Source organism: Plutella xylostella, chromosome 13 (assembly GCF_932276165.1).
Source record: "Plutella xylostella chromosome 13, ilPluXylo3.1, whole genome shotgun sequence".
Lineage (NCBI taxonomy): Eukaryota > Metazoa > Arthropoda > Insecta > Lepidoptera > Plutellidae > Plutella > Plutella xylostella.
Genome location: NC_063993.1, coordinates 10491698 through 10502891, shown reverse-complemented (window position 1 = coordinate 10502891; position 11194 = coordinate 10491698). Strand labels below are relative to the sequence as shown.

Below are 11194 nucleotides of genomic sequence, written 5' to 3'. Positions count from 1 at the left end.
GCTACCTATGTTTCGGTTTAAGGATTGCAATAATTTGTCTTTCACCTCCCGTAGGAATTTACTGTAAAATTACTTTTAGAAAATCAACACTCCAATCATTAGAAATCATTTTATTAATACTTATATTGACTAGCCTATGTACCACATAAAGTAAATACTTAACTGTAATTATAAATTGGTCACTCAATAGGCATCAGAAGTTAATTATAGGCACGTTAAATCAATCACAAGTACTACGTAGCTACTAGGGTAGTAGCAAATAAAAAAATACATGAGTATTGAAAATATTAGGTAAAGTATGTACACAGTTCTTCGTGAAAACGTGCAATAAATTATGCTTATAAATAACAAAACAACAAAAGTACCTTCAAAGTACCGTAAAAAACATCAACGTGTAACAATAAACCCATAAAACCCTCAAAAAACAGCATTTTAATCCTTAACTTTGCGTCGTTTGACCACGGTGGCTGCGCGCGACCGCCCGCCAGACCTCAACTGTCTTTCCTCAACCAAATCATCGTCCACCGCATTCATCTTCCTCTTACCACCTCTCTTCTCATTACCATCCGCAACCTCTGACAGTATCGCCTGCCTATACTGCTGTAACATCGGATCTTCTGCATCCATAGGAATAATTTCAACTTTAGCGGTATCTATGACTCTGTAAAGGTTGGTGCTATTTTCTAAGGATGTTCTTTCCACGGGGCTAAGGGCGTCTCCTACTGGGTCTGGCTGGCTTTCCTGTGATGCGAGGGTCTCGGCTAAGAGTTGGTCGCCGACGTTGCTTTCGTCGGTTTGGAAGTATTTGCTGATTTGTAGCTGCAGCATGTCATGGTTGATCTTCCTTGGGGTGACGAGGCTGAAAAGATAGTGGACACTCAGTAAGCTTGATTAATACCTATTAGCAATAGCTATGAAATCTTTGTATGCCTAGAATTTCCTTTAAGATTTAGGTTTGAGGGTATACCTCAAACGCCTCTGCATCTGCCTCTGCCTCTGCTTCTGGGGTCAAATGGCAGAAGTTGTGCCAGATCGGTCTCCGGGTAGGACCATCAATCAATCAATCGATCAATTTGGTAGTTCTAAGAGTTTGATTAGGACCTAACGGGCTGCACAAGTGCACACCTGATGTCAGAAAAGTGAAATCAATTATCCAATGCTGACGGATGAGCATGCAAAGAAGTCCATCAGTATCTAAGGTAAGACACACCTAAATATTCCAAAACAATGAATGAACATTACTGTAGGTAACTAGATGGTAAAGTCTTACTCAGAGTCCCCGTCAAACTGCACGATCTCATATTCGTTGAGCAGCCGCATCAGCTTGGCCGCATTCACGTTGGAGAGCCTGAAGCGATCGACCAGCCTCGCGCCGTCCATTGTGCGTTCTTCCAGGCACCAAGCCAGGGTGCGGCGGAAGATGCAGAGGCACTGGTAGGAAACGAGATTTATGTTAGTGGTTGAAGCTGGTAGGTCGATGATTTTATTGATTGATTGTATTAGAGGGTTTCTTAGGAAAGACGTATTTGTATGTTCAGCAGTGAAGATTTATTAGTGGGCGATGATGATGATGCATAGGCTCGACGCCTCCGCACCACACGGTACATGTCTTAGGGTTGGGACTAGATGAGCAGGTCCTTTCGTAAACAAGAGCAGAGCCAAGTACAGAGTTTAGGAGAGGCTTATGTCCAGCGGTATTAGGTTATTGGCTGATTATGATGACGTGTACACTGGCCTGCACAAAATCTTGAACCTTTGGTTTCTTAGTACATACCTACAGGTTTTCGATTAAGCTCCCCAAGATACGACAGACACACACACAGAGATACAGTACCTCTCTCTGGCGCGGGCGGAGGGCGGCGAGGCGCGGGTCCGTGGGGCGTCGCTCGCGGCCGCAGCGCACGCACGCGTGGTGTGAGAGGCGCGCTACTTGTGCCGGCAGGAGGCCGAAGCAGGCTGCGTGTTGTAGCGTGTTACAGTGTCTGGGGAAGGGTTAGGTAGGTGCTTATACAGGAAGAGAGCTTTGCCTAACCAGCGCTGATAAGCACGGGAAATAATATTAGTTATGTAGGAAGTGAAGTAATCGCTTAGGTTTCCAGCTTTCTTTCTGAATGTGGACTTAGATTTGATTTGATTGGCTGATATGTTTGGCGTAACAAGTAAAAACTGAGATCACACTCCTAAAAAACTAATAATCCTAAAACCAGCAAGAGAGCTGCTGTAGGTGGGTAACTAGGTAGTCTTCATCTTTACAACTTTGATGGAAAGCGTGTTTGTGAAGTCAGATTTCCATAAGCAATATTAGCATACATTTCAAGTAGGTACAGTTCACCCATCTTGATAATGCACATATAAATTTTCGTAATTGTTCGGCAACGGTCGTAGTCCCGAACACCACAAAAAAAATATGTATATAGAGTGGTTAAGTGCATTTTCTTCATGCAAACGTACTGATAATTTCACAATAATATTACAATTTAATTACAAAAAAAACAGAATCAGGTCTCTATTCCGGACATCGTAGAATCATCAGAACTTTCATTATGCTCTTGTTCATTTTCACTTTCCCCACTGCTATCACCTGTGTAAATAATCATTTCATCGGAAAAACTATCTATTCTTGGGTCAAATTTTCTATATTCATCTTCGCATTTAACAGCATGATCACAAACTTTTTTCCATTGTTCTGGTCCTATATTATCGATTTTTTCTAATATTGAATTTTTTACCGAGGTGACAGTCATTGCAATTTTTTTTTTTGCTACGTATTGCTTTATTTGGGACCAAATATTTTCGATGGGGTTAAAATCGGGATGATATGGTGGCAATCGTATAATTGTATGCCCATGTTCCTCCATTATACGGTCAATGGCAAATTCTGTGTATTTTTCTTTATGCATTTTTATAATTTCATACAAATCGGGTTTCAGTTTCTTTGGGTCATACGGAATGTTGTGTTGTTGTAACCAAGCTATCATTTGTGGTTTTGGTGTATTTGAGTTTGGTGGTTTCACAGACAGCTTATTATGATATGGGGCGTTGTCAATTACCAACACACTATTAGGAGGCAAGTTAGGAATTAATTGATTGCGTACCCAAGTTTGATAAGTTTCCGCGTTTATTTCTTTATGATAGTCACCTTCTGAGTCGACACATTTATGTAGCATTAGTGCCCCTGGGACGAATCCTTTTTCATTGCCTGCGTGAACAATAATTATTCGTTCTCCTTTCGAAATGGGTTGTTTGACACCTTTTTTGCTGCTATCTTGCCAAGTTTTACCCTTAGTATGGGATGTATGCACGTATGACTCGTCCATAAACACTATGTTTTTACCTGACTTCCTCAGCTGTTGTATTTCTCTGAGATATTTGATCCTTTTTAAACGTATATCATTCTTTTCCATAAGTAACCGTCTGTTATTATCAGTTTTCAGAAACCTAAACCCCAAGTCTTTCAAGATCAGCCTTAAAGTCTCTGCACAGCCTTTAAAATTAATAGCTTCGATCAACTTTTTTTTCAAATTATTTAGAGTTGGAAGTTCTTTGAGCGTTAACTGAAAATTATATATCATGTTACGAATAACACAGTAGTCAAAATCATCAAGTCCTAATCGAAATCTACTTTTAGGCTTTCCTTTTTTCGGTGTAGAAAATTTCATGGATTGATTCTGTTTTTTTTCGTTTAAAATGTTGCTCAAAGTTCGTCGTGAAATCCCTGTTGCTTTTGTAACACGGTCCTGAATTTTTTTTAAATAACCATCATGGTCTCTTTTAAAAACGTTGGCTTCGTTTAAGAAATATAGGTAGACATTAAATATCATTTGCCGTGTTTGTGACTTAAGCGGCTTCCCACGTTTAAATTTATTCATTCTGGAATAATTCGTCGGGAATAATATTGTATGGGCAGAGTTAAATTTGAATAAGATGACTGTGTGGCTTTATTTACAAAGTGAAGTCTATCAATGTGACATATATTTTATTCTTAAATGTGCCTCATAATAAGGCGTCGTCAACAATAATTAAAGTTGAAATTAAATTCACCTTTGACCACGGCCGTAGACGGCCCTTTGATTGATCGGCGACCGCCCGATTTTTTTGTCGATTATGTACATATGATATTGACTCCTATTTCTTTTGAACAAGGTGCAAAATGCATGTGTACTATTTAAGGCTCTTACGATTCAATGATTCGGGTGTTTCCGGGATTACGAGAATTTGCGAAGATCTGCATGCGCATTATTAAATTTGGGGAACTGTACAGCGAGCGCTGACCATTCACAATAATATTACAATTACAAACTTGGTCTTTTGGGTGTGGTCTTTATTGGCAAAGTGAAATCTATTAATGTGACGTATATTTCATTTTTAAATGTGCCTCATAATATGGCGTCGTCAAAAATAATTAAATTCACATTTGAAAAAAAAACAAGAACGATGTGTAATTGCAGCTCTTTATAATTCCACAAAAGTAATACTGATCTTGACCTTGAGACCTTTGACAGCCACCGGCCGCCCAAATTGTTTTCGATTATGTGTCACATGATATTGACTACTATTTCTTTCGAACAAGGATCAAAATGCAAGTGCTTTGTTTAACGCTGTAAGGATTCAATGATTCGGGTGTTTCGTGCACTGGTTATCGGCCACCTAATTCACAGTAGAAAAACGAGTCTTATTCAGTAGTTCATAGGGTTTTTAAAAAACAAATTAAAATCTTAAGTCAAATTAGCTACTCTTGGCATTGGCATCGATAAACATTATCGGCCGTTTTATTATCTAATGGCCGAAATCAGGTTTAATTTTACCTATTTTCGGCCGCTTGCTATTTCAGACGGCCGGAATCAGGTGTAGTTTTTACCTATTTTCGGCCGCTTATTTCGATGGCCGGAAACAGATTTTGTTTTAACTGGTTATCGGCCGCTAAACATTGTTATTTTTTTAAGAACATATCTTTGAAACTATGAGGCATTCTGGCGGCCGGAATCTAGTTGTCAATTCGCAAAATTCTAGCTGTTCACTAATATAATGGAATCTATGTTAGTGCATTTAAGGTTTCCGCAATATAGGCAGAATTTAATGACTACAATATACCGGTTTCCGACCACCCGGCCGGAAACTAGATTTTGAAATAAATCGATAACCTATTGTCCGACCACCGAGAATATTACAAATTATGAAATGGTTTGTTAGTTTAGGCAATTTAATATTGAAATTAAACATACTTTACTACACACAAACCCATTCAATCAATAATAAAACAGTAGGAACACTTAAAAACTTACCTCTGAAAATCAATCCACCTGCTATTTTTTCTGCTAAATTTGGCACGCATCCACACACCAAATTTTGAAATGGTGACTGAGGGCTCAGTTCGCAAATTTCGAGGTCATGCCGTTGGATTATGAACCGTGATGTTCGTCCAGGTCAAATGGCGCGAAATTAGAAAGGAAATGTCTCAATACTATCCTATTATTCAAAATAATGTGCGAAGTGGCCGGAAAGGGGTAGTGGCCGGCAAACCGGTACGTTTACCCTACGACAGTTTGCGAAGATTTGCATGCGCATTATTAATATGGGAGAACTGTATACCTATTTATCAAAAGTACAAATAAGTATGACTTACTGGCAAGTAATCAACAAGGGTGCTTGATAGGCTCCAATATCTTCATACTTGTTGCACGGACAGTTCAGCTGCAACTCTGATGCATCTGAGACGCTCTTCTGTAAGGAACCTGTAAGAAAAACACGCTTGGGAATTGAAAATCGAATACCTACCACTACCGTACTTTATAACACAATATACGAGTACTGTATGAAGACAATATTTTTCAGCCATAAATAATAATGCCTACCTTTGTGGTCGCCAAAGTTAAGAAATTGAGTTTTGTGAGCTTTACATATACAGGTAAGTATTGTATTGTACATTGTAAGGACCAACCTGCTAGTTCACCACTAAAGTCGCGCTGTGTGATGGTCGTCATCGGAGGATTTGGTGTAGGCTGAAAAAACAAAGATATTCTTTAAAATGTACGTCCAAAAAACCGCCAGTGGATCTGGCGAACTGGCGAGCCTACAGTCTTTTTGCTGAAGTGAGGTGACACAGACCCTCGGTCTGGAAGCGCGCCATGACTTCTCCATCGATGAGAGTAGACTGTTTAGTTCGCTAATGGACACCAACGCGAGTTGACCAGCTAACGATCTACACCGTCGGCTCGCCAGTCAGGGTCCTTAGGGTCGGATGGCCGTGTGTGATATATCCCCACATAGGTATTATTATTATCACTATAATAATAATAATTTTATGTCACCTATAAATTGAAATAGCCAACTTGTAACGTAACTAATATGTCTTCTAATTTAATTGTAACCCAAATATTGGCAAATAAATTATTATTATTATTATCACTACTCACTACAGCGTCTATATCCATCTCGTCCCTAGTGTAAGTGCGTGCGACGAGCTTGTGGAAGGGAGTCTGTACGCAGCCCAGCTTGATGTAATGATGTAAACTACTCACTACAGCGTCTATATCCATCTCGTCCCTAGTGTAAGTGCGTGCGACGAGCTTGTGGAAGGGAGTCTGTACGCAGCCCAGCTTGATGTAATGATGTAAACTACTCACTACAGCGTCTATATCCATCTCGTCCCTAGTGTAAGTGCGTGCGACGAGCTTGTGGAAGGGAGTCTGTACGCAGCCCAGCTTGATGTAATGATGTAAACTACTCACTACAGCGTCTATATCCATCTCGTCCCTAGTGTAAGTGCGTGCGACGAGCTTGTGGAAGGGAGTCTGTACGCAGCCCAGCTTGATGTAATGATGTAAACTACTCACTACAGCGTCTATATCCATCTCGTCCCTAGTGTAAGTGCGTGCGACGAGCTTGTGGAAGGGAGTCTGTACGCAGCCCAGCTTGATGTAATGATGTAAACTACTCACTACAGCGTCTATATCCATCTCGTCCCTAGTGTAAGTGCGTGCGACGAGCTTGTGGAAGGGAGTCTGTACGCAGCCCAGCTTGATGTAATGATGTAAACTACTCACTACAGCGTCTATATCCATCTCGTCCCTAGTGTAAGTGCGTGCGACGAGCTTGTGGAAGGGAGTCTGTACGCAGCCCAGCTTGATGTAATGATGTAAACTACTCACTACAGCGTCTTTATCCATCTCGTCCCTAGTGTAAGTGCGTGCGACGAGCTTGTGGAAGGGAGTCTGTACGCAGCCCAGCTTGATGTAATGATGTAAACTACTCACTACAGCGTCTATATCCATCTCGTCCCTAGTGTAAGTGCGTGCGACGAGCTTGTGGAAGGGAGTCTGTACGCAGCCCAGCTTGATGTAATGATGTAAACTACTCACTACAGCGTCTATATCCATCTCGTCCCTAGTGTAAGTGCGTGCGACGAGCTTGTGGAAGGGAGTCTGTACGCAGCCCAGCTTGATGGCGCGAGCGGCGGTGGGTTCCAAGTGGTCAGAGGACTCGTCGCAGCGGTAGCCGGGCGCTTGGTAGCCTTCTGGCGCGTCTGAAGAAGGAAATTAATGTGATAAAAATAGAAAAAAACATACCTAACTATAATGGTACTAGCTCAGTCGATGCGGGTTCGTATTCCATTCCGACACTGACATGTAAGTAGGTACCTACCAATAAGTTCTTTGGAACTTACGGTGAAGGAAGACATCATGAGGAAAACAGCACGTTTGGATTCTAGATTTGTACTATTGTGTACCCTAAGTGCATGTATTCATTCAAAAACGGCGATACGGTTCGCGACATAACGTGAGTACAAATGAACAGCGAAAAAAGTGCCATACTTGCAAGTCACCTCTGACTACCCCTTCGGAAATTACAGTCGTGACCATATGCAAGCAAGCATTTGAATGTTGACAAGTAGGTAAAACAAAGCAATCCTTACCATCATTATAATAAAGCCTCAGACTGATGTCCGCTCTGGGCGGCAGCGCGCGCTGGCTGGACTCCAGCATCACGATGCAGGCGCGGATCAGGAACATGGTCTGCGTCTTGATGTCCTCGAATGTACACTTCACACTCTGCTTCTGATTGTTTTGCGTCTTGAATAGAATTAAATATGGCTTTATTGAACGCCAGATGAAGCTTTAAATATAGGGTGTTGCAAAAAGGGTATAAAACTACTAAGCCGAAAAGGGGTGACTCAGGGGGTCATTCTGAACAACTTTTGTTCTAGGAGTTTTGAAGATTTGCGAAAAAATAAGTATGATCGTCTCTAGTTTTTTGTTCTTAGGTAAATTGGGGCTAGATGGCGACTTGCGAAAGGTGGCTGTGGTAAAATGATTGGATGACAAAAGCTATATAACATCGCCTCCAATGGCGAGCTTTGGGAGAGGCCTACGTCCAGCAGTGGACTGCTATAGGCTGACGATGATGATGATGATGACGGTACCTTGGAGTGCACGTTCATGCTGACCCCCCCGGCCGTGTACTGGTACTCGAAGATGTGGTACTCCATCAGGTTTTCCAACTTGCACTCGTCCTCGTAGAAGCATAGCGCTAGTTTGTGAAGCTGAAACAGATGATTAAGGTTTTTTCATATTAGTCTTGAAGGTTATTACAAAGTTTTGTATAAATACGGCATACTTTTATACAAAGGCGACCCGGTCGATCAGCTCATACTTGGAAGCGGTCCATATACAGCGAGGCCCAAGAGAAAGGGAAGTCGTGGCCAGAGCTCAACTTGCTGGCTCACGACAGAGAAGCATGGAAGCGCCTGGTGTCAGCCCCAGACTCCTCGGAGGAGTAACGGGATTAAAGAAGAAGGAGATACTTTTATAGGTATTTATAAATGTCAAAATATGATGAAAGTAACTCCTAACGTAGTGTTTTTTTTCCTCAGTGGTAACTCATACATACCTACCCATCTCTTTAGCTGCTCTTGGTTATTAGGATAGAATATTTTTAATCATGAATTAAACGATTTTATACGACTGAGGGAGAAGGCTTATATAGACTACTAGCTGTTCCCGCGCGCTTCGCTTCGCCTTAAAAAGTTTTCCCGTGGGAATTCCGGGATAAAAAGTAGCCTATGTTCTTTCCCAGGGTCTAGACCGTATGTATACCAAATTTCATCCAAATCCGTTCAGTAGTTTTGGCGTGAAAGAGTAACAGACAGACAGACAGACAGACAGACAGACACAGTTAACTTTCGCATTTATAATATTAGTTAGGATTAGGATTAGGATGATAGTCTACTCTCTGTCGATGAACAAATTGTTCTTTGTCACAAAACAGTTCAATAGCTAAAACGTCTTATAACTTTTCTATGAACAAAGTGGGTTAGTTATGACGATAATAATTACGTATTTTTTCTCCAAAGCGTCGAAAGCATGCGTCAGGGCCGAGCTCAAGAATTGAGCCATTTCGTCCTCACATTGCGCCTTCAATATCCTCAGCCTATGCCCGGCAAAGTTCTCTACGGTGTAGCAGTCGTCAGGCACCAAGTTCTTCAAGTAAGTTATGGTGCTTATAGCTATAACTGAGAGTTGCTTCATGAAGGTAACAGAACTGGTGTAGTTTTCTGTTCCCTGAGCGTGGAACACTTTGCACCACTCCATGACAGTCTGGGAAAATTAATCGAGTTTTTTTATACAATACTTTATATGATATGATTGATTTTTTATATTCCTTTTGATTCCTTGTAAATCATATATAAGTAATGTAATGTAACAATTTACTCAGAGGTTACAATTTACAGATACTGACCTTATTAGGGTTAGCTGTAGCTGCCATGTTTTAAATATGTAATTTTACAAACAGAAACAGTAAAGTTGCTAATAATTTTAAATCCAATATTCCTAAATATACTTTGCAGTTTACAAACAAAACTAATTGTAAAAGAAAGTTTTTCGACTTTTTCCCGCTATTTAAAATAAATCTTCCAACCAAAGACAATACACATAGACAATCTAGAGCTAGACTAGACCGGAAACACTTATCTTCTCTCTGACTTGTCACAGACTATAGTGCCACAAACTTATCTGTTCCGGTGAGAGCGAACTAAATTGGTCCATATAATCTATGTCAATATGAAATTCATTTAGTAAGTTAGTTATGAGGTATGGACCAATTTAGTTCGCTCTCACCGGAACAGATAAGTTTGTGGCACTATATGCCTAAAATCTATGCTATCTATGGAAAGTACACGACTCAAAATAATGTCTAGAAATAGAACCTCTTTTGAATAAAACGAGGTTGGCCGCATACAATTCGGTTTTCGAAAAACTTCAAACAAAAAATCTATGAGCCAACAACAACATCGGTTTGATAATATTGATTTATAAACTTTTATTATTATTGAAGGAATTTATAGCCAAAATAACAAGATGATTTGTCCCGAAGGACATCATATTCAGAATGAAGTTCATATAAAGGAAGAAGATGATGTAGCTGAGCCAACGCTACAAACACAAAATAAAAAACAGCCTATAAATGGCGATGTTCCTACAGGAAGTACTGAACTCGCTAGCTTCAGAGGTCCTAAAACTTGGAAGAAGTCCATAACAAACTTCTTCAAGAATCCGTCTCGTTCCAGATCAAATGACGTGCGTATACTAAAGTTTCACCTAACTTATGTAGCAACCCGGCTGGGCATCGAACCTGGGAACCTCAGGACAATAATAAGATGGAGTTATTATTAACAGCTCCATCTGGTCGTGACTAGTTGTTATGTTTCTTAACATAGAATCGCACAAATCAAGATTTAATATAGGTACCTACTTATGCTTTTGTTTGTTTTAGGGGGACCGTCCTACCGGCAGCAAGGAGACATATGAAGAAAAAGACATGACTCCAGAACAAAAATGGCAGTCACTTGGAAAGATATTTCGACGCCAAAGTTTCGCCGATCACAACCTAGGGGAGAGTTCATCACATCAAAGCAAACGCGTCGCAGTTAGAAAAGTGCTATCATCCTATTTTGGAAAAAAACCGAAGTCGATCCCCCAAGCTCAGCTGCCTGAAAATCCTTGATAGATTAACCATATCTTGTAGTAGATTATTTAGTTATTATCTAGAGTCTAGACCTAGACCTACCAGATTTATACTTCTTCTACAAAATAAATAGAAATGCCTTTAAAAACAGAGATTTCTTATAACAAACTCAACATGTATACAAATATTTAAGAACTTCAGTGCGCCTAGCAATAGTTACGAGTTTACAATA

At 40.4% G+C, this 11194-nt stretch overlaps 1 protein-coding gene across 1 annotated transcript; it reads right to left on the bottom strand.

The window, feature by feature from the left end:
- Positions 1 to 95: 95 nt before the first annotated feature.
- LOC105385656 lies at positions 96 to 9887 on the bottom strand. The gene is made up of 10 exons (XM_048624848.1): positions 9736 to 9887; positions 9333 to 9593; positions 8420 to 8539; positions 7913 to 8069; positions 7359 to 7522; positions 5939 to 5999; positions 5624 to 5732; positions 1835 to 1982; positions 1271 to 1431; positions 96 to 859 (listed from the first exon to the last, which is right to left on the bottom strand). Exons 1-10 carry the CDS (start codon positions 9760 to 9762, stop codon positions 433 to 435), a joined length of 1635 nt encoding a protein of 544 aa, XP_048480805.1. The 5' UTR covers positions 9763 to 9887; the 3' UTR covers positions 96 to 432.
- Positions 9888 to 11194: the final 1307 nt, after the last annotated feature.

What these genes read in the sequence shown, in the direction of transcription:
- LOC105385656 (XM_048624848.1), bottom strand. Translation starts at nt 9,762, where the DNA reads ATGGCAGCTACAGCTAACCCTAATAAG. An exon ending in CTACAGCTAACCCTAATAAG is followed by an intron (nt 9,594 to 9,735) that starts GTCAGTATCTGT and finishes TAATTTTCCCAG; the next exon opens with ACTGTCATGGAGTGGTGCAA. An exon ending in TCCGCCCGCGCCAGAGAGAG is followed by an intron (nt 1,432 to 1,834) that starts GTACTGTATCTC and finishes GTTTCCTACCAG; the next exon opens with TGCCTCTGCATCTTCCGCCG.